Consider the following 27788-nt stretch of genomic DNA (forward strand, 5'->3'; position numbering starts at 1 on the left):
AGAGAACAAAAAACTCTTAATGGTGTCTTTTCTTTTAAAATTTTATTTGTCAGAGAGAGCACACAAGCAGGGGGAGCAGCAGGGAGACGGAGAAGCGGACTCCCCACCGAGCAGGGAGCCTGATGCGGGACTCGATCTCGGGACCCCGGGATCACGACCTGAGCCGAAGGCAGACACCCAACTGACTGAGCCACCCAGGCGCCCCTTAATGGTGAATTTTTTTAAGGTAGTGTTTTGAATTAATCTTGGTTTAGTGAGTAGCCAACAGAAATTTTTTAGCCTAACAGGCTTGACAGCTCACAATACTGACTGACTTGTTTGGCAGAGGGCAGACATTTCTCCCTGCAATGTACATTTTCCAGCTGGCATGCTCCCTTTAATTGTTTGGATAGGAAATATATGGACAGAAGTCTGAAGGCTACAGTGGAATACAGTGTTGTCCCCTGGCTCCCATCCTCACGGTACAGAAGGGTAGCATTCGATGCTTTGGACATGCCATGCATGGTGTTTCATCCTTTGTAAACCTCAGGTTCCCTAGAGGAAGGAGGGACGGAGCGGAGCCTCTTTTCTAGATTAGGAAGCTGTGATCTAATCCACGAAGCACTGCCTCTGACTTACGGTCCTTTTTTGGCTTCATCAGTTAGGGTTTATGGGCTCAGAGCGACTATTTGCAAGCACTTTAGCTCAGTCTGGCCTCATCTAAAGCTCATTTTTTGGTTTTTTTTGTTGTTGTTGTTTTAAGATTTTATTCGTGAGAGACAGAGAGGCAGAGGCAGAAGCAGGTTCCCCGTGGAGGAGGGAGCCCAAGGTGGGACTTGATCCCAGGACCCTGGGATCGTGACCTAAGCCGAAGGCAGACGCTTAACCGACTGAGCCACCCAGGTGCCCTTTACTATTATTTGTATTTTTATTTTCTTTAAAGATTTTATTTGACAGAGAGTGGGAGAGAAAGCCAAGCAGAGGGAGTGGCAAGGAGAGGGAGAAGCAGGCTCCCCGCTGAGCAGAGAGCCTGACCCGAGGCTCCATCCCAGGACCCTGGGATCATGACCGGCTGAGCCACCCAGGTATCCCTAAAGCTCGTTTTTTAATAACAGGTCTGTACAGGAACTGTAATGCGGTATCTTTGGTTTGTTCAGGACACCCAGGGGAGCTCATATGCGACCACTACAGGATGGTGGCCTGCCTCAAGCCTGGAGAGACCAGTGTCTTGGTTCTGAGGCATGTCCCTATGGTAGCTTTGGCTCCCCAGCCCTGGCAGCCCTCTCTGCCTCCTTTTGGCAGACCTGTGTACTCCTGGAAACATTACAGGAGAAACAGGGCTCTCCAGCCCCAGTGACTGTTCACCTGGAGAACACGGTTATCCTTAAAGCAATTCCCAGAGAAGAGGAGGCCTTTACTGGACATCAGGGTAACACTTATTCGGAAATTCGGAGAACTCAGGCTGGCCTCTGGGGGGCGGTGCTCCATGATGAATGACCAGGCTTGCAAAGGTAAGCCACACTTTTATAAATAAACCATAGCGTTGGGCCCCTGGTTGGCTCAGTTGGTGAAGTGTCTGTCTTCGGCTCTGGTCATGATCCCAGGGTCCTGGACTGGGCTCCCTGCTCAGTGGGGAGTCTGCTTCTCCCTCTGCCCCCACGCCCGGCTGGTGCTCTAGTAAATAAAATCTTAAAAAACAAGACAAAACATAGTGTTCAGCAAATCATACCTCTGTAAAGTGCATCTCCCAAGTTCAATTTTAGGGTGTAACAGCTGCAGAGGTCTACAGTTTGCATCAAAGGATCTCTGGGTTTAAATTGACAGGAGGCATGAGACTGGGTGGGATCTAAAACCATTTTGTGGCCAAAAGGGGGGGCAACAAATTACAGAGGAAGGAAGGTGGGTTATCTTCTCCATTTTCAGATTCACTGGAGCAGTCCTTTCCAAAGGGGAGAAGGTTGTAGGACCCTTTAAAAAAAGTTCTGTGATCTAAAAGGCCTTCTCCCTGGTTTCTGTGTCTCCAGCTGGAGACGTCCTCTCACAACCACGTGCCTCCCGCCGCCCTGGCCCAAGGCTCCCTGCTCAGCAGGGAGTCGGCTTCTCCCTCTCCCGGCTGCTGCCCCCCCCCCCCGCCCCCACGCGTGAGTGGCCTCCAGGGAGAGGCTGAGGAGAGAACGGCCCCCACCCGCGCCCCTGGGGCTGTGGCAGTTCTTTGCTACAAGTGGGCTCCGAGGCAGCCCCGCAGGTAAGCCACCTGCTCCTGCTCCTCGGGGCGGCACACACAGGCCGCGCTTCTCCGATGACGGAGCTGGGGCGTTTATACCAGTGTGGAGACCGCTGCCTCTGGACTTCTCATTCCGATTTCGAGTCCACTCGAACAGAAACTCTCCAAGGCCAAGAGTGCTTTTTTGTACAATTGTTTATACAAATTCAACAAAGGTAAAACCGCATCGGGGAAGGTCTAGGAAAACACCACCTTACAACAATGGCACCGATGAAGGTGTAACTTTACAACGAGGAAAGAGCCGTGTTCTAAACTTTGAACGAGAACTCAACTCACTTCAAGGGAGAGAAAGAAGGAAAAGGCTATGTTGGATCGTTTATTCTACTTCTTGACCCACTGTATAAATTAGACCTGTGTAGGATACAAGAGCTCATGCCGGCGCAAAACCCTCCTGAGTGCAAAGGCTGAAGTGTGAATTTTAAAATTTTGAGAAATGGGTGAATTCTATACAGAGGAAACTTGGCAAAGTGTCTTACTTCGACTATAATTAACATATATCCACATGCTTATGTAATTCTTGACGTACAAAGCAGGCTCTCAACTTCCAGTTAAACATGCTTTTAATTGGAAGGTCTTCACCTGCTTTGCCAGATCTGGGCACGTGTGGAGACGGATTATTTGTATCGATGAAGTACAGGTTAAGTTCTCTCCTACCTTAAGGAAACCAGGAAAGTTGTCAATCTCAAAACAATAAAAACACAAGTATGCATTCAAACCTTGCATAAATAACTTTTAAACAATTTGTACAAAAATAGTTCTGCATAATGTAAGATGTAACAAAACCAAACAAAAAAGTGTCACAACGGCAGCAATGTGGTGTGTGGTCCACTTGATGTTGACACCGCCCCCCGGAGTTGCAAGGAACGAGGCGTCCAAAACCAAACCACCACCACCATCCAAACTCCGAAGCTCACGCTTCAGTAAGAGAATTTCTTCAACATCCATCCTCCTCTCCAGTGGGAATGTCTTCTTGATGAAGGCTGCCTTTAGAAATGGTCCGGAAAGCAGTGCAGTTACAATTCAGAGAGCCCAAAGCAAAGGGTCCGGTTCACTCAAACGGGTGGCGGAACGGCTTCTCCCTCGGCAAGACTTGCCAAATGGAATCGTGTGGTCTGTTGTTTCAAGTTCCGAATTGAAAATAAAAGCCCTAGTTTCTGTAAAGTCTTTTCCCCTCCCCGGCCGTGTCCCCTCTCCCCACCCACCCCTTATTTACATACTTGTCCTTGGACTAACTCAGTTTCTGCAGGAGTTTTTCTTCCACTTGCCCAAACTGGACACTCACAGACATTTCAGCTATGAACTGCTCACAGCCTTCCTTGGTCACCTGCTTGCAGTACCTCAGGTCAATATGACAGATATTTCCACAGCGTTTGAAGAAGGACAGGCACTGGTCAGTAACCTTATTGCAGTCTGCAGGGAAGAGGGGACACCGTGAGGCGGAGGGACCGCAGACAGAGGCCACAGGCCCCCCGCCCCCAGCCCCCGAACCCCACCAAGCAATGAAGAAACACGACAGAGCCCTTGAGCACAGTCCAGTCCCCTAGTGCCCTAGGGAAAACTGCACTTTCTGGAAAGCTCTCATTAAATGGGGAATGGTTCTAACCACCAATTATAAAGGTTCATGTATGCTTGAAAAGCATTCAGACTTCCAAGTAAAATCACTTACAAGCTTAAATCATTGCCTCTTTATATGTATATATTCTCACATAAATAGGTCTCCTGTCTATGCTGTTTAACAAAGATAGGATCACACAATATATTAAATAGCTTGCTTTTCCTATCCAATTTATTGTCGATAAGTACCTCCCTCTGTACGTTATTGTGCACTTATCGGCTTATTCCCTTCAGATCACCAGAGATGAAGGAATTGGGGAGCAAAGGGTGAGAGTGATAATATCTGTACGGCCATCTTGGGATCCTTTTCCCTGATATGGGCACCAGGGCTTTCAAGCAAAGCACAGCATGCTTGTGAGACCCCTTACCAAATGTTTACTGGAAACCCATGCAGAAGACCTGGGTGCTAAAAGGGGCTGGCGAGATTCTGTTGACAGCGAGCAAACCCAGAATTCAGAATCCTTCATCATGCCCTCACTTAGAGACATGCTCTTCTACCCATACTCTATTAACTTATATTTTGCTTTTACCACCCTCTTTTGTTTTTGAACTGAATCCATAGTCCATAGGCTTCAATGCCAGTTAGCATCCAACTTGGGGCTCAGAGCTCCCCCTCTGGGCCAGATAAATTCCTTCATCTCTGGTGTTCAGATGGAGGCCTCTCTTTCTCATCACTAACGTCTGCACTTTCCTTTTTCCATTCAGGTGAGTAGGAATGAAAACAGTACAGGTAAACGGTCAAAATAATACAGCCCTAGTGTAGGCCTCATGATTGTCCAAGTCCCAGGGTTGGAGGTGGCATAAAGAAGTAAACAAGTTCAGCCAAGTTGCAGGATACAAAATGAACATGCAAAAGTCAGTTGCATTTTTATACACTAGCAATGAACGATCAGAAAATTAACAATTCCACTTACAATAGCATCAAAAAGAATAAAATACTTAGGAATAAGTTTAACCAACGATGTGAACGACTTTTTACACTGAAAACTAAAAAAGTGCTGCCAGAATTTAAAGATACAAATGGAGAGCTACTCCATATTCACGGGAAGACAATATTGTTAAAATGTCAACATGTCAACACTACTCAAAGCAATCTACAGATTCAGTGAAGTTGCTATAAAATACCAACAGCTTTTCTGCAGAAATACAAAAATCCATCCTAAAATTCATGTAGAAATGTAAGGGATCCTGAATTTCCAAGCAATCTAGAAAACAAAATTGGGAGGACTCACACTTCCTGACTTCAAAACTCACTACAAAGCCACAGCATGTCTGACTGGCATTAAGGTCATATAGACGAAGAGACCAGAACTGACAGCCCAGAAATTGAACCCTTGAATCTTCAAAGATTTCTGACAAGGTGCCACAACCACTTAGTGGGTAAAAGACAAAGTTTTCAACAAATGGTGCTGGGAAAATTGGATATCCATATACAAATGAATGAAGGTGGACCCTCTACCTCATACCATACACAAAATTAACTCAAAATTATTTAGACCTAAACATAGCTAAAAACTGTATGACTTTGAATTAGTCAATGGTTTCTTTCGTTTTTCTTTTTTTAAAGATTTTGAGAGACAGAGCATGAGCAGGGGAGTGGCAGGAGGGGCAGAGGGAGAAGCAGTCTCCCCCACTAAGCCAGGGCTTAATCTCAGGACCCTGGGATCATGACTGGAGCTGAAGGCAAACACTTAACTGACTGAGCCACCCGGGCACCCCTGAATTTGTCGATGGTTTCTTAACACCACACCAAAAGCACAAACAAAGAGACTGAACTAAAAGTTAAAAACATTTATGCAAACGACACTACAAGTGAGTGAAAAGACAACACACAAAATGGGCAAAAGTATTTGCAAATCATGTATCTGATAAGGGATTAAAATCCAGAGTACATATATAAAGAACTACAACTTGGGGCACCTGGGTGGCTCAGTTCCGACTCTTGATTTCAGCTCAGGTCATGATCTCATGGTTGTGAGATGGAGCCCTGCGTTAGGCTCTGTGCTGAGCATGAAGCCTGCTTCGAATACTCTCTCTGCTTCTGCCCACCCCTGGCTTGTGCATGTGCTCTCTCTCAAAAACAGAAAAACTCTTACAACTCAACAACAAAAAAATCCACAACCTAGCTGATTAAAAAATGGGAAAAGGACATGAATAGACCTTTCCCAAAGATGATATACAAATAGCAAATAAATGAAAAGATGTCCAGCATCACTAATCACTAGGGAAATGAAGGTCAAAACCACATTGAGGGGCACCTAGCTGGTTGAGTCGGTAGAGCATGGGACTCTTGAGATTACTTAAAATAATACATATTTCAAAACCACACTGAGGTATCACTTCATACCCACTAGAACGGATATAGGTGGAAAAAAAAAAGATTAGCCAGGATGTGGAGAAAATGGGAGCCTTGTGCACTATCAGTAGGAATGTAAAATTGTGCAGCTGTTATGGAGTAACAATTACGGTAGTTCCTCAAAAAAATTAAACCTAGAATTACCATATGATCCAGCAGTCCATTTCTGGGTATATACCCAAAAGAATTGAAAGCAGGAACTTGAACAGATATTTGTACACCTATGTTCTCCTAGCAGCATTATTCATGATAGCCAAAAGGTAGAAGCAAGCCAATTGTCCAATGATGGATAGATAACTAAAATTTGGTATAGACACACAATGGAATACTATTCACCTTTAAAAAGGAAGGAAATTCTGACACATGATACAACATGGATGAACCTTGAGAACACTATGCTAATTAAAATAAGCCAGTCAACAAAACACTTACATAATTCCATTTTTCTTTTTTTTTTTTTTAAAGATTTTATTTATTTGACAGAGAGAACACAAGCAGGGGGAGTGGGAGAGGGAGAAGCAGGCTTCCTGCTGAGCAGGGAGCCCGATGCGGGGCTCGATCCCAGGACCCTGGGACCATGACCTGAGCCGAAGGCAGATGCTTAACGACGGAGCCACCCAGGCACCCCCATAATTCCACTTTCATAAGGTCCCTAAAAAAGTCAAGTTCACACAGAATGGGGACTGTGAGAGGCGGGGGGAAGGAGGAATGGGGAGTTATTTAGTGGGTACAGAGCTTCTGCTGGGGTGAAGAAAAAGTGCTGGAGATCTGGATGGTGGTGGTGGTTACACAACAATGTAAATGAACTTAAATGCTAGTGAACTGTATACTTAAAAGTTAAATTTTATGTTAGGTATTTTACCACAATTTTTTTTTTTTAAACTTTGGAAGCTGGAGAAGAGGTAACCGTTTAGTAGATTTGAGAAAGCAGAGAAGCAGATTTATTCTGTAAACACCCAAAGGTTCCAGTAGTGGAAGCAACAATCACAGGAAATGGAACTAAAGAAGGGGTTAAATCCCCTCCCCAGCAGCAGAAGAGTGGCGTTCCAGCCTCTGGTCTGGGCACCATCTGGCACAGCAGGCTGGGGCACCCAGCCAAAATCAGGGTCTGTGGGGACACTTCCCTGCTGACTGTTGAGATCCCCCAGCCTCCTTCCCTTGCCAGGCCCTAGGGACACGGCAGCCTAGCTTGCACCCTCCAGTTGGGAGGTCAAACAGAATCCTTCTGGCAGCCCTGACCAGCTCAAGAGAAAAGTCTGAAAGATCTCACATCTGGGTTTCCCCAAAGAAACAACCCATGCTGACCACACACTGACTGATGTCCAAAGCCTCCGATCACCCCAAAGCAGACAACCACGCAGTGACACTAAATCCGAGGAGGATCTCTCATGAGGGCCACTGACTATGTCTGAAGGAGAAAGTATATGCAGGGAGAAGAAAATAAAACTATCGATATCCTCAGGATGGATCTAAGAAACAGGAATAGGCCTCTTTACAAAAGTACAAAGAACAGGTGAGGGGAGAGGATGGGAGGATGTAGGGGGCGGGTGTGAGTTCAGCGAATAAAATAAAACTGGAAAATTAAAAATATAGGTTGAACCATATGAAACCGCCCATGTTTTGACTGTTTTTGACCTACATAAACAACAGCAATAAAAACCGGGCACCTGGGTGGCTCAGTCGGTTAGGTGTCCGACTCTTGGTTTTGGCTCAGGTCATGATCTCAGGGTGGTGGGATGGAGCCCTGCACTGGGCTCACACTCAGTGGGGCGTCTGCCTGTCCCTCTCCCTCTGCTCCTCCCCCCACCTGTTCTCTCAAAAAAAATCTTAAAAAAACAAAACACTGTATGAATTGTGTGATAAAGTAGAAGAAAACTCCCAGAAAAGCAAGAAAAAAGAAGACACGATGGTGGAAAACAGGAGGAAGAAAAATAAAAAAGGGTATCAGAGCACTAGTTAATACAGAGAAAAAAGAAGAAAAGGAAATTTCCCAGAACTGAAGGACATTTGTTTCTAGATCGAAAGGGCTCATGAGTGTGCTGCACGAAAAGATTCAAACCAAGGCCCATCATCAAAAATTACAGAAAACTAGGGGCACCTGGATGGCTCAGTGGGCTAAGCCTCTGCCTTAGGTCATGATCCCAGAGTCCCTGGATGGAGCCCCACATCGGGCTCCCTGCTCAGCGAGGAGTCTGTTTCTCCCTCTCCCTCTGCCCCTACCCCTGCTCCTTCACTCTCTCAAAATAAAACTTTTTAAAAAAATTACAGAAAAATAGAAACAAAGAAAATATCCTAACAAACTTACAAGTACAGAAAATATTCACCAAAGGATGAAGTACCAAGTGGTCTGGATTAGACTCTGGAAGGCAAAGAAAAAGGAGCAATGCCTTCCACTTTCTGAAACAACATGGTTCCTAGATCCAGCTAAGCTATCAATTAAGTGTGAGGGAATAATAAAAACATTTTGGACAAAAATGTGGGATCAAGGAAAGTGGGAACCCTACACAACACACAGACCAAGAAAATTTCAAGGATGGCAGTGGGAGACAGTCCCAGGCTGGACAGAAGGCAGGAGTCTGGGAGAAAGTCCAGAAAGGAGGGCTCCTGCAGAAACTGGTCGGGGCCAGAGGGATTTGTGTGGGGGCAGAACAGTACTCATGTCTGGTGCAGAGTCTGCTTAGAGACTAAGCAAAAAAGTGGCAATTATTGGGGGGTGGGGGGACGGGTTAGCCTGGTGGTGGGTATTAAGGAGGGCACGTACTGCGTGGAGCACTGGGTGTTATACGCAAACAATGAATCGTGGAACACCACATCAAAAACTAATGATGTAATGTATGGTGATTAACATAACAAAAAATTTAAAGACAAAAAAACCTAATGATGTAATGTATGGTGAGTAATATAACATTAAAAAAAAGGCAATTATTATTAATTCCAGGGGAAAAAAATTTGTGCGAGAAGGGAAATGTACTTACAATACACTATTTAGCTCAACAGTGGACAGTACTTATGTGGCCATAAAAAGATAGAGACTTAACTGTGAATTAGAAAATAAGGGGGAGAGAAGACGTAAGAGCAGTAATCCTTGTGTTCTACACAGCAAGCTAATAAATAGAGAATGCCCGAGTGGAAAAAGAAAATCAAGAAATAGCAACATAGGCTTGCTGTGTGGAAGTACAGAGACAGACACCGGAAGAAAGACTTTAAGGTGGTTTTGTGTGTGTGTGGGGGGGGTGGATCAGGGGAAGAGAAGGGAAGGGCCTGCCTTGTGCACCCAAATAAATATTCTGCGGTGAAATTCAGCCTGAATAACAAAAGCTGGACAACTGTGACTTCACTCTGTCACTAGAGAAGATCCTGCAAGTTCATGGATCCTGGAGCATGTCCACTGTCCTCTATTTTGTGCCACAGACTTACCTTTATCATTAGTTATACCGATGGCAAGGGAAAACTCTGTAAAAAGAGACGACTCTCAAAGAGACTGGGTATAGAGGTCTGCCGCCACGTACGGCAGAGCCCTTCACCGGACGCAGAGCTCCCTGTATGGAGACGAAGGGAGGGCCTTCATGGAAAAGCAAGTGCAGAGGCGGGTTTCCACACGAGGAAGTGCGGCACGGTCGGCGCTGCAGGGCAGCACTGCTCCTGGGATCTCTGCCCCAAGGCCCGGCGGGCTCCCGGCACAGAGTCGCCACAGGGCCCAGCCCCACCCAGGCCCTTCCCAGGCCCTTCCCCCGGGGCAGCTCCAGCATCCGTGCCGGACCACGCGGCGAGCCGGGAGGGCTCTCCTCTCCGCCTCCACAGGGAGGGTCAACCCTTGCCACCAAAACTCCCCGAGGAGGAGGAGAATGGCTTCCTAGGCAGAGAACGGTCTCGTACTGCCAAACCTCCCCACTCCTCCTCAAGTGTGGCACAGTTGACAGGAACGTATGTATCTACCAAGCATGAAGTGAAGGTGTCCTTTATTAGTTGCTAATTTCTGGAGGAAAAAAGTGGTTTTTTAGGTCTTGTGTAAATCTTACATACACAATCTGACATCCTAAGCAATGAGACCAGAACTGGGTGAGCTGGGCGGAGGGGGGCTGCGCTCTCTGTCCACCTCGCCATCAGTCACGCCCCAGGACCTTGCAAACCGGCTCAAGCCCCGTCAGCGAGCGAGGATCCTGCAGACGCAGAACCCCGGCGCCAGCTGTAGCGTTTCCTCCCCTCCGACAGGCCCGACAGCGGGGTCGGGAGGGGCGCACATAAGTGCGGACAACAGCAACAGAAACAAAGCTACCTCGTCGGTCTAGCCTGCCCGGCCTCACCGCCCACCGCTGCCCTGCTCCCCTCCCTGCAGCACGAGCCAGCCTGTCTGCACCACCAGGCAGAAGTTCCTCAAGTCGGTATTTTGGGTCAGGAACCATGGCTCCGTGCTCTGGCTGCTACCAGCACCATTTCTTGGCCGCAAGCCTTAGCAATCCAGCAGTAACTGCTGTGTTTCATGTTTCTCCTCTAGCCTAGGCCGTCCGTCTGTATTGTTACAGATCTGTCGTCGCCCTAACACCGGGACCCTCTAAGAGCAGGCACACAAAGTACTTCCCCACAAACGTGAAGGTCCCAGCCTGTCCCCCAGGGTCCCAGAAAGACCCTGCTGGGTGCCCCCGACTGACCTGATAGGTTGATTTCGGTTAAGGAGTCTCGGGTGGTGGTGCCCACAGCAGTGAGCAGGTTGATGGACTGGTCAGTAACATGGTTACAGTAACTAAGGTGGAGCTTGGAGAGCAGGGGCATGTGGCGTATGATGAGCCGCAGGGAGGCGTCCGTGATGTCCAGGCCTGCTAGACGCAGCTCCACAATGTTCCGGAGCTTGCTCCGATTGTCCATCTGACCTGAGGGGGCAGGAAGGAGGGAGGCAGCATGTCGACCTGACCGGGGAGATCTGGTCACACCAACCTAACACTAGAAGGCCAACCAGCCACTTGTCACGCTTGGGTTTCACTTGGCCATTGAGTATTTCCCCAAATTAGTTCCTACATTTAAAAATCTAAAGCTTCCACATCAAATCTCACACTTCTGGAGTCTTGAAAAATCCGAACAGTTTAGAAACACAGCCCTCATTCTACCCAGCAGTACTCAGCCAGTTGGGGCAGGACAGCACAGCATCCCTGGATCACCACGCTTTCCTCGTGTAAGTGACAGGTGGGGAGCAATGGTTCCCTCTTGGGACCCCATCTCTAACTACACCAACCCCCGTGCTCATGGAGGCTTAAAGCCGACGAAGGATAAACGAACAGAGAAGCAGTGAGATGCATGCGAAGACCCCCCAGTGGAGTCTCGGGCGTGCAAAGAAGCCTCTGCTCTCACGCATCGCTTCTATGCCTGAAGGAGCCCGAGAACACGTCAGCCGGGACAATCTCTGCATCTTCTGGGAAAGGGCTGAGACCAGAGGAGGCTTGAGAACACATGCACCAGGTGGGGCCTGTGGTGAAAACCAGATCCAATGGCGCAGCCTGGTCACACCGCCTCTAAGCTGACCCCCTTGGGCATGCCCTGGGCCTGGCCACTCACCTGGCCTGTTGTCTGTGGGTGGGGACAGGAGATCCCGCATCTGGGCGTCCTTCAGTCCTTCCACCCACTGGACATCCAGGGTTCGGAGCAGCGGACAGCTGGAGCTACAGAGTGCGGAGACCGCGATCCACGAGCAGCCCGACAGCACCAAGTCTCGGAGCCCTGGGGACAGAGGCGGCAGATCAGGAGATGCACCCTAGCCCCCACCACTGCACCTCTGGGGTCCCTGGCCCAGTGCTCACCAGGCAACCGGTTGATGAGCCAGCTCAGCTGTTTCTTGGAGATATTGGTCCAGCTGAGGTCCAGGGAGACAGGCTGTCGCCGGATGATGCCACTCAGCATCAGGGGTGTGATGGACTTGCAGTGGTTCAGATCGATGCGGGTCCATAACCGCTTATCGCAGCACCTGGGGGCCAGGCCCAGCAGAGGGGGGCATCATCAAACCTGAGGGCTCCTCAAGTGAGCCCCCTGCATGGCTGTGGCAACTTCCCCCACGACCAAGTTCGGGGGTGGGGGACTCCCTAACTCTACCCTCTGGATCCTTCATTTAATGCCTGTCCTGCCCACAGCTGGGCACCTTTGCTCTGCCACAGGCCCCCATGGGAGAAGCCAGTACCTGCTCTGCACTGAGTATTTACTGGGGGCTCTACTACACCCCCTACAGGCCACTTCTCACAACAGTGCTCTAGGCAGACATCGTATTATACCCTTTTACAGGGGAAGGTAAGTAACCTGGTAAAGGCAGAAAGCTAGGAAATACCAAAGCTGAAATTAAGATCAGTAAATGGAACCCTTGCTTTGAACCTGGGCTACCTCTTTAAGGACAAGGACTCCACCTGGTCCTCAGCTCAGCTTCCAGGGGCTGAATCAGGCAATCAACTAGGGTTCACCTCTTCTGACCAGACCAGCGTGACCAAATTGCTGTAGCCACCCGGAACTCTTTGAGAAGAATTAAGCTGGACTGAGCTTAGAAGGAAGAAAAGATCACCACGATGACTAAAGTGGGGACACATACCCCGCATGTGCCCTTCCCGGTCTAGTCTAAGCCTGAGCCTGGAGCCCGACACCGGGCCGGTCCCTTGCTGCCTCCCCATCCAAGCTCAGCCAGCGCCCCTCACCAGCGGTTCCAGGTCCTGCAGACCCGCATGCAGACACACAAGTCTTGGTGGCTGAGGTAGCTGAAGACGGCCATCCACACCTCCCTGTGCATCACGTGGGCCGCCCCGTCATCCAGGGGCAGCGAGTCAGGCGGGGGGCTGATGGGGGGTGGCCGAATCACGTGTCGCTCCATCTGGATGCACTTGGGCGGGGACACGGAGGGAGGGGGCCGGGAGATGACACGGGGTGGGCTACGCAGGCCAGGCCCCAGCTGATGCCGCAGCTCCCGAGGGGTGCCGGTGAGCCCCTTGCTGAAGCGGTGGGGGCGCTCGCAGAGGCCCAGGGGCCGCTTGGGCTCCTCGCTCTCACTCTCGGGCTCTGACTTGATGGGCTGGTGGTTCTCGTTGGCCAGGCTGTTCTCCGTCTTCTGGATCTCTTGGTTTAGCTCCTTGCTCAGCTCCTTGCTCAGCTCCTTGGTGGGAAGCCGCCTTTTCCTGCGTATCTTTACCTTTTTCTTCTCCTCTGGGCCCTCTGCCCCCTCCGTGCTGGGCCCAGCGGTAGGGGAGCTGGAGCGGGAGTGGTCGCTTTCCCGGGCCTTGGGGGGGGCCTCGGGCAGGTCATCCTCCGGCTCCTGCTTGAAGCGCCGGAGAGGCTTGTTGGCAAGAGCCATCCGGTCCTCGGCGTTCTTCCAAGACCGCCGCTGAGGAAGGAGGGGGAGCGAGGGCAGCTAAGCCCCTAGGCTCAGGGCTGCACCCACCCAGGCCTCCCCACCCTCCCACGTGGGACCCACTGACCCAGGGGCAGGCGTGGGAGGAGGAGAAAACAGGAGAATGGAAAACGGTACCTTTTTCCTGAAAAGCTTATCTTCTTTGCCAGGTTTTAGCTGTCACAGGAAAAAAAAAGCATGCAGAGCTTGCTCCCGGGGTTCATGGGATTTGGTCCCCTCTACCCCCAACCCCACCACGAAACCACAGTCTCTAGAGTAGGGGCCGGAGGGTCACCTTTCCCCCAAATCCCATCTCTACTGTGACTGATAGACAGTGGGCCTGCCCTGCTGCTTTTAAGAGAGAAGGTGGAAGGGAGAAATGTGGTCGAACTGTTCCCACCCAACCGACCTCCCACCCTTGGACAAACCCTGAGATGTGCACTGGCCCACTGAGGTCGGACCTGGCCCTGGGAGCCAGTCCTGGAGGCAGGGCCTGCGGGGTTCCCAGCGGAGCCTTAATGGCTGGAGCAGGGAAGACAACCGGGCGCCACCTCGTGGCCGAAGCGGGAAGGGCCGGTGGGCGGAGCGGGGCCGCCAGGATCCTCCGAGGTTCCCAGATCCACAGGGCTTCCCCGCGGCAGCTTCAGCTTCCCAGGCTCCTCGCCAGAACCACGAGCCAGCGATCCGGGGCTGGGGCCTGGGAAGCTGCGGCGGCTGCGGCAATGGGCTGGAGGACCCGGGGGGAGGGGGACCGCGGGGGCGGCCCGGGACTCGCAAGTCCCCAGGACCTCGGGAGGGCGGGGCGACGTGGGAGCACCTGCTGCTGGAAGTAAGTGAGACTGGATCTCCACCAGGGGCTGAGGCTGCTGCCTAGAGGGGGCCTCGGCGGGAGGTGAGAGGAGGAACCGGGGGACGTTTGCAGCGTCGAGGCCTAGAGGGGTGGGAAGAGGAGTGACTCGCTGGTTTTCCCCTCCTTTCCTTGGGGCCGGCCTCTCAGGACTTATGTGACCTGCTCAGGGCAGCCAGAGGCCGGGACCCCGAGTCCTCCCCGCTGCCCATCCCCGCCCCCGCCCGTGCGCCCCGCACCCGGGACCAGCCAGGCCACCCCTCGCTGCCCTGCTCCTCCCAGTCCGTACTCGCTTGCGTCCACTCAGCTCCTGGGGCTTCTCGTATTTCCGCTTCCTTCTCAGGTGCACGTCGTCCGTCTTTCGGCGCAGGATGCCGTCCGGGGGCACCTTCTTGGGGTGTTCGTCTGACCTGCGCCTCGGCGCCTCCTCACACTCACTCCTCCGCTTGGCAGGCTCCTGCCCTTCCTTGTTGTCCCGGTTCATCTTCTGCTCCTTGAGCAGGGAGCCAGGCAGGTTGGAGGCATACTTAAAGCCAGGGCCACGCTTTTGCTTGTAGGCCAAAAAGAGAGAAGGAACAAACCAACTGTATATCTTTGGACTTGCACCCCTCCCGGAACCCGCAGCACCCCACTGGCCGACAGCGCAGGGACAGGCTGCATCTGGCAAGGCCAAGGTCCGCCCCTCCCAGGCTGACCCCTGGGACTTGGAGCCCGACACTCACTTTCCCGGTCTTGCCGGCGTGGTTACACTTTGGACACTCCCAGCAGTTTGGAAGCTCATCGTTGACCACGCCCTCTGACTCCTTAATCTGCAAAGGACACACGCCAGTCGGGGGGGGGGGGGGGGGCAGAAGATGCCACACCTGCGAGGAACATCAACAGCCCCCTCCCAAATGCCATTTCTAGCCCATCCCTGACCAAAAGAAAACAAAGGTGGCTCAAACGGGTGGCTCTTGATGCTGGCCAGGGGTCAAATCCTAACTTGCCTCTTACTAGCTCAGTAACCATGGGCAAATCACTCCATCGCCGTGGGCCGGTGCCCTCAATCATGAAATGGAATGTACCTGTCTCACCACCGTTCTGCAACAGGTCAGTGAGATAACCTCGGTAAAGCGACTGGCTCAAGGCCTGGCACCCAGAAAGGACCCCACCAATTGGTTCAGTCATGGAGTAGCACTGTCCTGGGTGCTAAGTGTGAGAAGCTCCGAGGCGCTGTCTCTGATCTGGGAGACTGAAGTCACCAGGCAAATAAACCATGAAGGTCTGACTTCCAAAGGCAGGGAGATATCACAGTGCCCCCTTCAGAGTGGGAGGTGTGTGCAGGAGGATGAGCCTCCAGACAAACCCCCACTACCACCACGGAGGAACGGAGACATTCCAGAACTGAGTTAACATCTGGGGCAGGCCGACCTGAAGCTTGCTAAAACATACAGATACACACAGGCTGACCCCTGGGATGATGGGGAGGTGCCAGGCATGATGACATTCTCTGGGGACAGCCCAGAGCAGTCTCTTCCCTTCAGCGGTGGAACCTGTTGCCTAAGACAGGCAGGCACAGCACGGCAGTCCCCACGAGAAGGCAGCCCTGCCCCGGGCACACCAAGGGAGCAGGTTCTTGGCACACAGCAACTCTGACGCAACCACCTGTTGTTACGGGACCCGCCCTCCCCCGGCCCAGGCCTTGTTCTCCCAGAAGCCTGGAGCCACGGTTCCAGCAAGCGGCACAACCACCCAGTCTCTCCCTCTGGTCTGGGTGCAAGACTCTGGGAACTGTCTGTGGTTCTGAGGTATCGGGAGGTGGGGGGTATGTGTTCATTCCCTCGAAGACACGGGTGGCGGAGGTCTGAACTACTCCAGACTCTTCTTGGCCTCAGCTCATTATCTGCCACACAGAGCCCCACAGACTTGGAGGTCGTCTGGGCAAGGAAGCTCACCGGGCCCCCCAGCATCAGCACCACCGGAGGCCCGCAGTGGGGGTGCTGAGCAGCACAGCCAGAGCCCCCTGGGACTGCTCACCTTAAGGCATCCAGGGTGGATGATTTCATTGCAGATGGAGCACTCCATGAGCATGAGGTTAAACTTTCCCTCTTCCTCTTCCACTGTGTCTTCCTTCCCTGCCTCGCCACACACCAGGCACACGGCGGTGTGGGGCAGCACGGGCTGAAGAGCCGGAGAGAGCAAGCCGCGTCAGCAGGGCCGGACCGCGGGGAAGCAGGTACAGGCCAGGAGGCGGCAGAGAACCGGCCCAAGCCCTGCCCATCGTTCATTCACTCACTCGTTCCAATATTCAGCCGGCTACCATCTCTGTGTGCCAGATACTCAGTGCCGGGCATAGCACCGAACAAGACAAATAGAAATCTCTGCCAGCCTGAGCCTACATTTTAGTGGAGGGAGGCAGACAAACGGAGAACAACAGCGTATGTTGTGACAAGGGATATGGAGAAAAATACAGCGAGGTGGCCCAGGGGCAAGGGGGGGCAGGGGGGCTCCCTGGAAACACAGAGGCCAGGACCAGCATCACCTGAAGGAGGGGGCGGGGTGTGACCTGCGACCAGACCCGCGGGGGGCCGCGGCCACACGTCACCAGCGCGATCACCGCACCGTCCCTGCCACCTTTCCAGGGAGGTCCGCAGGGTCAGAACCATCGTCAGAGGAACACTAAGATGTTATCTGCCTTTTCCAACTATGTTGACATTTGCTCCGGTGAGTGAAACTCTGGCACTCGTCAGGACGGCACTGCGTTAGTCCCTGCCACACGCTTATTACAAAGATCGCCAGGTTTCACTGAAGAAGGGCTCTGATGGGGCAGAAAAAGCTCCTCACGTTATTAAAACTTTGACCCTTGAGTACGTAACCTTTTTTTAAAAAAATATTGTTATTGGAGTACGTATCTTTGTAGGGTTCTGTACCACCAAACAGGCAGTGTATGCACAGAGCACTGGTGCTGCTAGCCGGAGGGCGCTTATCTCTAGGAAAGGCACTCGTGACTGCGCTGTGACTGCGCTTGGGCATTTTCTCCACAGAACATCATTCTACTTGACAGAATAACTGATTAAAAAAAAAAAAAAAGTATTGGCAGATTTCTCAAAGATGAAATGAGCTGGTCACTTCCAGAAAAACAAATTTATAGCATTTGTTACAAAGGATAAAATTCACATTTTAAAACAAAAATTAGAATTTTGGAAAACTTACATCAGCCACCATGAACCGGACAGCTTCCCAATACTTAAAGACTTAGTTCTAAGGAGACTGGTGGTGGTGTTAACAAATGTGATTACTTTTTCTTTTTTCTTTTACATTGTATAACACTGTGTGCCCATATTTGGAATATCTGTATGACTCAGTGCGCCAGTGTTCTCCAAATAACCAATGGGCGATGTTGTAACATCATGCATGAGCAAATGAGCTGTTCCGGGGGCAAGAAAGACTAATGAATTTTAATGTAACAGTATGAAAACTTCATTGATACAGTTTCAGATTCCACATTGCAACTAACCTTTAAGAAACTACCACCTGTTGAGTTCCAGCAGAGTATCAGAGACATCCACCACTACCCACCTCCACCTGAAAAGACTATGAAAATATCCCCCCCTCCCCTTTCCAACTACAGACCTGTGTGAGGCCACATTTTCCTCACATAGTTCCTCCAAAACAACGTATTATGACAAAATGAACACAGACACCTATGTGAAAATGCAGGTCTTGTCTAATGAACCAAACATAAAAGAAGAGATATATGAAAACATTAAACAATGCCATTCTTCCTAATCATTTTTGTTTTGGAAGACAGAGTTATTTCTCATAAAAATGTTCTTTATGAAAAAAATGTTTTTTATGTTAACATGTAGTCTGTTCTTTTCAAATAAATTCAAAGTTTTTTTTTAAACTTCTCTGTTTTAATTCTGAATACAGTAAAATAACCCACATTAACAAAGCTCTTTGGGGTCCTCATAATTTTCAAGAGTTCCCAAGACCACACATTGAGGTACTGCGGGAGGGTCAGCACATAGACTCTCCCCTTATACACACCCACGTCCCCGTACCTGGGATCCAGAGGAAACACACAATTTTTATTACACTGAATTAGAAGAGCTTCAAGTAAGCTGGGATATATGGCCCACTAAATGGAAAGTCTCTAAGATGGCACACACATTTGAGTTCAAATAAATAGAACATTGAAGGCAAAAGAGCCATCATTTGTTCAACAAATACTTAATAAACATCTGCTAAAGCCTGAAGCAAGCAACCAAAAGGGGAACAGTAATGAAGGCAGCTGCTTCCTCGAGCTGTCTGGGAGACAGAACATGCCGAAATCCTAGGAAAACATGGGAAAGTGCCATGGGAAGCAGCAAGCGGCTGATTGCAGGACTCCCAGGATGGGGAATTTGGGCTCCTACAGGCAGAGAGAAGTGGGGAGCAGGAACAGCAAAAGAGACCTCCAACCCACATGAAAGGGGACAGAGAAGAAAGAGCAAGAGCATTCGGCAACAGGGGGGCAGGCCTGGCCAGCCAGGGCAGGGCACGCAGCGAGCCCAAAGCTGGAGGTACTGGGTGGGGAACACCTGGTGGCCAGAAGATGATGTGTGCTGGGGTGGGCAAGGCTAGGGGACTGATTCTGGAATCAGCAGGTAGAACCACAGGCAAAGCCACCACAGAGACTCGGGAGAGGACCCCAGGCCCAAGCCAGCAGGGAGATGGAGCTGAACAGTGTGAAGGGATGAAACCTCGCAAGGAGGAGCAAAGGGAAGGCTGGTCATGGGGAGAGAGAGAGTCGGCACATCACGAGAGAAGGGCCTGGAAAGGGAAAAGAGGTGGCCTGCACGTGTCAGAGGTGGGTAAAGCACGCAGGAAGAGCCCCAACAAAGTGGAAAGGTTGGAAGAAGAGTAAGGAGGATGCCAAGCGTCAGGCCAAGACTACATTTACTATTAGTTCCAGAAGCCCCGTCAGGTTGGAGAAAGACACAAAAGCGAGGTTTCCTTCAACACTCACTGTGCCAGGCACCGGTCTAGGCACCAGAGCAGAGACCGGTCCCGTAACTGGGCCTCGAACACGGGGCGGGGCAAGGCTGAAGAGACAGTGCTGGGTCACGGCCCACGTGCCGAGTTTGAAGCAACACTGTTCTCAAAACCAACAGTCCCTACAGATAACCTCTCTTAAATCCTGACAGAATGCAACAGGTCACATGGACCCTCACTCCAGAAAAATGTATATATAGGCATGCACAGAGACAAAAAGCTGTATTTAATTTCAAGGGGACTCCCAAATTTCCTGAAATCCACTGAAATGACCTGGGTACAGGTAACAAAAACACAAGCAATGAAACAAAAATGTACAGCAAAGGAAACGATCCACAGAGTGAAAAGGCAACCTATGGAATGGGAGCCACTATTCAGAAACCCTGTATATGATGAGGGGTTAATAAGCAGAACACATGAAGAACCCCAACTCAACAACAAAAACACAAACAATCCAATTTAAAAATGGGCAAAGGACTTAGACATTTCTCCAAAGAAGCTACGGCCAACAGACACATGAAAAGATGCTCAACATCCCCAATCATCAGGGAAATGCAGATCAAAACCATTCGGGTAACCATGACCAGAACAACAGTAAATCCCAAGTGTTGGTGAGGACGTAGAGAAAACGGAACATGTGTGCGCTGCTGGGGGGGAATGTAAGGTGGAGCAGCCTCTATGGAGAACAATATGGCAGTCCCCAAAACAATTAAACATAGAGCTACTAGGGCGCCGGGGTGGTTCAGTTGGGTTAAGCATCTGACTCTTGATTTTGGCTGAGGTCATGATCTCAGAATCATGTGATCAAGCCCCAGGATGGGATCCATGCTCAGCATGGAGCATGCTTGAGATTCTCTCTCTCTCCCTTCCCCTCTGCCCCTCCCACCCACTCATGCACGCATATGTGCGTGCATTCTGTCTCTTTCAAATAAATAAAATCTTAAAAAAAAAAAAAAAGAGCTGCCGTATGTTCCAACAACCCTACTTCTGGGTATATATCCAAAAGAATTCAAAACAGGATCTCAAAGAGATACTGGGCACCCCCATGTTCACAGCAGCATTATTCACAAGAGCCAAGAGGTGGAAGCAACTTAAATATCCATCAACAGAGGAACAAGTAAAGAAAATGCAGCATATACAAACGGTGGAGTATTATTCAGTCTTTAAAAAGAAGGAAATCCTGACTGGCAGTTGGTAGAGCATGCAACTCTTGATCTTAGGATCGTGAGTTCAAGCCCCATGTTGGGCATAGAGTTCATGTATTTAAAAAAAAAAAAAAAAGGAAATCCCGATCCATGCTACAATACAGATGAACCTTGAGAACATTATGCTCAGTGCAATAAGCCAGTCGCAGGAGAAACACCACTTATATGAGGTATCTAAAGCAGTCACACTCAGAAAGTAGGAAGGTGGTTGCCAAGGGCTGGGGGAGGGGAAACGGAGTTGTTCGATGGATATAGGGTTTCCATTTGGCAAAATGAGAAGGCTCCAGAGATGAGCTTGCACAACAACTGAGTATATAGGTAATATGACTGCACTGGACACTTTTAAAAACGGTTAAAATGGTAAATTATGTTCTGTGTTTTTGACCATAGTAAAAAAGCAAACAACAAACCATAAAACTAAAAAACACACAGAGTATTTGTGGAGGGAGAAGGGGAAGGTGGCCCTGGGCTCGGAGGGACAGCCACAGCCAGAGAGAGGCGTACCCGATGCCAGGCTGGGCCTTCGGAGCTCACCCAGGAATCCTGCCCCTCCTGCTGAGCCTGCTTTCCCACAGGAGCAGAGAGATCACGGAGGCCCGGGGAGCAGCACCCTGTGGAAGGCAGAGCGTGCGTAGGTGCTGGAGGTCCTGGATGCACGGACAGACCCCGGGAGCATGCCAAGTTGCCAGAGTCTGCGTCCACTGCCCTATCCTGCAGCAAGGCTGGGGATGGTGGGACAGTCTGCTGGAGCGGGCCAGGCTCTGCAGCAGACCAGCTCCTAGGCACCATAAATCAGTCCTCTTTATGTGGGGCAGCCCCCTCAGGAGGGGCACTGACCTTTCGCCTAGACCTCTGACTTTGAAGGCAGGACAGGAAGGAAGGGAGGGCCTAGAACCGTCATGAACTGGACCATAAATGTTGGCAGTGGGGTCACAGACAGGACAGGCTGACATCTTTAATGGCAGAGACTTCAAAGTACTCGGTCATCTAGGGAAGGAAGGAGTTCTAAGACCAGCAGCCTATGAAGAAAAAGGAGCCCAGCACGGTTAAGTCTGCCCCCCAGTCCTACAATGTGGAATCTGAAACAGCAGTGGTCTGAGCCCCCTTTCTTCCCACAGGGAGCACCTCTTAGGGGTTTCCGCAACTGGAACATTCTCTTTAAGGGAGAGACCAGACAGACCAAGGAGCAGAACAAGCCAGGGAGGTGGCGTCTGGGTGCAGAGGAGGGCCAGGGTGCTCCTGGGGGAAGGCAGGGCTGCCCCCGCCGCTCTGCCCTCAGGAGCATCCCTGGAGAGGTCACGCCGCCGCACTCACCGCGATGCACTGCCGCATGATGCAGCTCTGCTTCATCCGCCCGGGGCCCCCAAACTTCTTCATGTCCTTGCAGAAGTGACACTCTCCGCACTCGGTCCGCAGGCAGGCCTCGCACTTGCGGCATCGCGTCCGGCGCCGGCGAGCTCCCGCCGTCGTCCGGTTGGCGGCCAACTTCACGGCCGAGGCCGGGCCCAGCTTCCCCTTGGGCCGACCTACTGCCCGGTTCTGCAGGAGAGCACACAGGACCGGTGAGATGGGCCACAGGGCCGGGTGTCTGGGGCTGATGTGTTCCGGTCCCAACCCCAGGACCTCAGACAGCGGACCTTATTTAGAAAGAGGGCCTTTACAGAGGTGATCCAATTAAATTAGGTCATTAGGGTGGGCCCTAATCCAATAGGACTGGCATCCTTAGGAAAGGGGCGATTTGGACACAGGCACAGAGGGAGTGCGTGTGGAGACACAGGAAGGAGATGGCCATGTGACTGGAAGTGTCTATAAGCCAAGGAAGCCGGCAGCCCCCAGAGGCTAGAAGAGACAAGGCAGGATCCTCCCCCAGAGTCTTCAGAGAGGGCATGGTCCTGTCAGCACCTTGATTTCAGACTTCTGGCTTCCGAACTGAGAGAGAATAAGTTTCTGTTGTTTTAAGTGCCCCCGTTTTGGGTACTTCATTATGGCAGCTACAGAAAGTGAACAGAGGCCACCCTGCTTCGGAGAGCACGTCCTGGTTTAAGACCCTTCCATGGCCGCCACGTCTCAGCACAGGCCCCTGCCTGCCTCCAGCCAGGTTCTGCTTCCCCCAACAGGCCGCACACGGCCACACGGAAGGCCTCTGACCCCTCGGCCAGAAACACAAATCCCCTCCCTACTCCAGTTGGCTAAGACCTACTCATTCTGCAGGCCCCAGTCTACACACTGCTTTCTTCTGACTGCCCTCCCTGCCCTCCCTGTCCCGTGTTTGGGGCGCCTTCTATGGGCTGTGTTCTCAGGGGCCTTCCCTCTGAGATACAGAGCTCAGGAAGGCAGTTATCAAGAGTGTCTTGACACCACTGTCCTTTGACAAGATGGCCTAGCACACAAGGATGTGCTCAGCAAACCAAACAAAGCCTGGTAGAATGAGACAGTAACCCTAAGGAGGCTTGACTTCTGAGCTCTTCTCTAAACGGGCTCCAAATGCTTCTTTCCCTGTGACTCAGAAGAAAACAGAAACATGAGCAGAAGAGCGGTACAGAAATGCCTAACAGTGAACCAGCCAGCCACGGGTCCTGCTCAGAGTCCTGCTGTCCGGGCTGGCAGCCTCAGAGCCCCTCGCCAACCAGGATCAGTTGGGGAGCTCCCAGGCCAGCTGCCAGAGGACACCGTCTGCTGAGGTCCCCTGCACACCTGGCATCGGAAGTGGGAGGGACCAGGATGGTGGTGGGTGCTGTCTGAAGCACCTTTCCAGATAGCAGGAGTCTGCTGAAAACTGGTTTGTCGGTCAACTCCTTACCCCAAAACTATCTGATCGAATTGGCATCTAATGCTTACAATAGCCCCTTTGCGGCCAACTAATCTCAAGTCCAGTCCCAGCCTTTTAATTTTACTTGCTTGCCACACCTGGATCCCTGACAAAAGCCCCTCCTCTAGTCAGCTCCCGGGCCCAGAAGTGTGGTTACTATGTATCACAACAGTGCAAAGGGTCCTCCTTCCAGACACCCCTCCCCTCAACACCACAGGGGCTATCTAGAAACCTATAACCACATCAGGAAGAAACACAGTCCATCTTTCTTTGTGAATAAAGTCTCACCATCATTCATTTCTTCCACAGTGCAGTGGTCCCTGCAGAGAGCTGAAAATCTCACACACACACCCCCAACCCCCTTTGGTATTGACACCTTGGATCCTTCCCTCCAATTTATTTTCCCAGCAGCCTGCAACATTCACGGGAGCCCCGCTACTCTGGATCTTTATCCCACTCAACTTGCTCTGAACTCCAGAGGAAAGGGAGACACGAGATGTGGCTCCAGTGGCCCATCCGTCCTCATCGACCCCAGCCTGCTTCCAAAGAGCCACTCCATGCTCAGTCAGGCCCCCCTTCAGCTAGCCCGGCCAGCGGCCCTGTCACGACCGGGCCTATACGCCACCAGCTGCGTCGGGGAAGGGGCGGCTCCCACGCATGCTGCTCTGTCTTCCAGCAGTGAAGGTCCTGCGACACCCCCCGCCCCCGGTCACACACGGGAGGAGCCCTAACACCGGAAGAGGGATAAATCGGCCTACACATCACACATGTCCATTCAAGTCAGGTACTGCTGCCAGATGAGTAGTTTTAAAAAAAAAAAAAAAAAAAAAGGAGGTTTCAGAGCCTTTGGAGTTAAGAGAATGATACATAGGGGCCATGGACCCGAACACTAAGCAGCAGACCAAAGAACAGCAAGTGTGCCAGGCGGAAGCAGCCATGTGACAGCAGTAATAGCGGATATTTGCTGAAAGCCTGCTACCGATCATTTTACATATGATAGGACCTTATTTTCCCAACAAGAACCCCATGAGAGATGCCATTTCTCAGATGAGGAGACTGGAGGGAGAGGTGAAGTAACTTGCCCGTGGTGACGGAGCTAGCAGAGGATGAGCACGCACCCAAACTGAACACCATAAGCCAGAGCTGATGAACAGGGCGAGAGTCCACTGGAGGGGAGCACACACCCCTGGAATGGGTCCACGGTTAGTGCCTTCACACCCATAGTAGGGCAGGTGCCGAAAAGACGTATGGAGAGGCACATCCACTTCCAGAGAAACGGACACCAAGACAGCTTTTCCCTCTCCTCACAGCGCGCAAGAATCAGAGATCCCACCCCTATAAAGAGTGCATGTCCTGGAAGCAACTCACTCCTCTAAGCCCCGAAACACAGTCAACAAGGTGGACGATTCTGAGCCTCAAGTCGGGCACAGAGAGGACAGTGCAGTCCAACATCCAAGGACAAACCAGGGGTGAAGGGCTCAAACTCTGACCCCCAGAGCAGGAGAGTCTAAGGACTAGCTGCTTTGGTGAAGGACTGAAAAAAAATTCCCAGAGTCCAAACACAGCTCTCTCCTCCCACTCAGGAACGTCAGGTATAAATAGCCACTGGGCGCCTCTGGCCTTACTGGCCGCGAGGGCAGTGTCTCTCTGAAGTGAAACGTTGGGCCGATCCAGCCAGTGTCACAGAGCTCAAATGTAACTGAAACAAGCCTACCTTCCAGTGCTTTCCAAAGCACATTCTCATCCAGAGAAGAAACTTTTCTAACCCATGGAAAAAACAAATCCTCCTGGATCCTGATGGCAGCTGAGACATCCTGGAAAATGACAGAGCAAATGACAATGTCCTGGAAGAGGTGTGAGGAGGCCCTGTTTTCCGAAGACCTTGACTCAGGCGGTCTCTAGCCAGCTGCCAAGTCAAGCCAGAGAAGCTGCTGCTGCCTACAGCCTCATGACCAGCTTCTGTGGGAAGTGGGCGCCGGCTGGCTTGTCAGGAGTCAATCGAGCAACACTTGAAATGCTGGAGCCCAAGACAGACCACCCAGAAAATCAACAGGTGAGAAAGACATTGGAGGGTCTCCATGAAGGAAGGTAAACAAGCCAAAGCCCTGTCACTCTGGCATGAAGCTTCTCTCCTAATCTCTTCTGTGTGATATCCAAAGGTTCATCGCCCAATTCTAAATTCCACTCTATCCTACCTTTGCCTCTATTTGTTCAAGTAACCCAGAATGCATCTTTGTTAATTTCAGCACGAACTGGTCTTCTCAGCAAAAGACAATGATGGCATCCACCGACTTTCCTTTACAAACCAGTCTTCTCAATCCCAAGGCCTCTTGTTGATTTTATAAACCCAGCTCCACCTGCTAAGGAAATCTGCAGTTCACATGCCCCGCCCCACACACAAATCATAGCATTCCAACACCTCTTCTCCACCAGCTACTCCTAAGCATCTTCCTTAAAGGGAACATCAGTACAGCAGTTCTTTCATTCCTTCCACAAATATTTACAGAGCCCCTCCTATCCATCAGATGCTCTCTTCCTGAATATTCATGGGCAGAACCTCTTCAATCCCTCATCACTAAAACTCTGGGATTAAAATTACTTGGAGTAACCAAATTAATGAAAAGACATCCCATGTTCATGGATTCAAAGACAATATTGTCAGGATGGCAATACTCCCCAAAGTGATCAACAGATTCAATGCAATCCTTATCAAAGTCCCAGCTGGCTGATCCTAAAATTCATGTGGAAATGCCAGGGACCTGGAAAGGCCACAATGATCTTGAAAATGAAGAATAAAGTTGGAGGATTAATACTTCCTGATTTCAAAGCTTACTACAAAGCTACAGTAAACAAGACCACGTGGTGCTGGCATAAAGACATACAGATCAATGGAACTGAGAGTCCAGAAATAAAACCTTATAATATTTATGACCGAACAATTTTCAAAGACCAAGTGATTTTCAAGTGTGTCAAGACAATTTAGTAGGGGAAGAACAGTCTTTTCAACAAATGGTGCAGGGACATGCAAAAAGAATGAAGTTGGACCCCTACCTCACACTATACACAAAAATTACCTCAAACATGGATCAGAGCCCTATATGTAAGAGCTAAAACTGTAAAACTGTTAGAAGAAAACATAAGGGTAAATCTTCATGACCTGGAATCAGGCAATGATGTCTTGGATATGACACCAAAAGCACAGGCAACAACAACAACAAAAAAACAGATAAACTGGACTTCAAAACTAAAAACTTCTGTGCTTAATAGGGGCACAATCAAGTGAAAAAGCCCAGAGAATGGGAGAACATATTGCAAATAACACCTCTAGTAAGGGACTAGTACCTAGAATATATAAAGAACTCTAACAACTCAACAATAAAAAGACAAACATCCCAATTTGAAAATGGGCAAAGAATTTAAATAGGAATTTCTTCAAAAACACAATGTAGGGGAGCCTGGGTGGCTTAGTCGGTTAAGCTTCTGACTCTTGATTTCAGCTCAGGTCTTGATCTCAGGGTTGTGAGATTGAGCCTTGTGGCAGGCTTCATGCTGGGCATGGAGCCTGCTTAAGATTCTCTCTCTTCCTCTGCCCTCCCCCCACCACGCTCTCTAAAACAAAACAAAACCTAAAAAACCCATATATACAAATGGGGAATAAGTACACGAAAAGATGTTCAACATCACTAGCCAACAGAGCGCGTAATCTGCACTGGAGGCTCATTCATTAATGAGTCACACATTCACCCACCTGCCTACCCAAGTGTTTTTTGGCTGAGAACTATGTACCAGATTCAGTGCTAGGTGCTGGGACTACAGAGATGAGTAAGATTTGTTCCATACTCTCAAAGGCATTACAGTCCGGCTGTGGGGGGGCGGGGGGAGAAGAAAGACAACATGTAAATGCAATGCAATGTGATAGTGATGATGATAATGATATTAAAAGTAACTAATCACTCTTTTCAATATTTGCCAGCAGTAATCTATGAGATAGAAATTATCATCTCCATTCAGAAGTGAGGAAACTGAGGCACAGCAGAGTTAAGTCTTTGGCCTAACGCCATATGGCCAATGAACGAGAAGCCGCGATAGGAGTCTGGGCGGGAGCTCTAAAGTCTGGACCCTGGAGTGCTGACCCAGAAGAAATGCCTCATCTCACTAGGAAGGGAGGTTGGGAAGAGGGTCGTAGACACAGGAGGTGGTGACTAAGGGAGAACAGGCCTCTGCACTGGGATAGAGATGGGGTAGAGAGTAGATATTCTAGGCAGAGAAGGAAGAGTAACAAGATAGAGATGTGAAACTACACGGCACATCCAGTAGCCTGATATGG

The 27788-nt window shown here is 50.5% G+C and overlaps 1 protein-coding gene across 6 annotated transcripts in view; it reads right to left on the minus strand.

Moving 5' to 3' along the window:
• Positions 1–2380: 2380 nt before the first annotated feature.
• KDM2B (lysine demethylase 2B) overlaps positions 2381–27788 on the minus strand; it is a 117528-nt gene continuing 92120 nt past the window's right edge. For all 6 annotated transcript variants that reach the window (XM_028116449.2, XM_028116452.2, XM_088019359.1 and 3 more), the window contains 11 exons: positions 21967–22191; positions 16448–16591; positions 15154–15240; positions 14721–14981; positions 14402–14515; positions 13723–13761; positions 12899–13578; positions 12023–12186; positions 11781–11942; positions 10883–11101; positions 2381–3673 (listed from right to left, as the gene is read on the minus strand). In XM_028116449.2, the coding sequence (XP_027972250.1) occupies positions 3492–3673; positions 10883–11101; positions 11781–11942; positions 12023–12186; positions 12899–13578; positions 13723–13761; positions 14402–14515; positions 14721–14981; positions 15154–15240; positions 16448–16591; positions 21967–22191 (2277 nt within the window). In that variant the 3' untranslated portion in view covers positions 2381–3491. The remainder of the gene's footprint in view (positions 3674–10882; positions 11102–11780; positions 11943–12022; positions 12187–12898; positions 13579–13722; positions 13762–14401; positions 14516–14720; positions 14982–15153; positions 15241–16447; positions 16592–21966; positions 22192–27788) is intronic.

Source organism: Eumetopias jubatus, unplaced genomic scaffold, assembly GCF_037043125.1.
Source record: "Eumetopias jubatus isolate StellerSeaLion01/CBP00866 unplaced genomic scaffold, mEumJub1_p1.0 scaffold_16, whole genome shotgun sequence".
In the NCBI taxonomy this organism is placed as follows: Eukaryota; Metazoa; Chordata; class Mammalia; order Carnivora; family Otariidae; genus Eumetopias; species Eumetopias jubatus.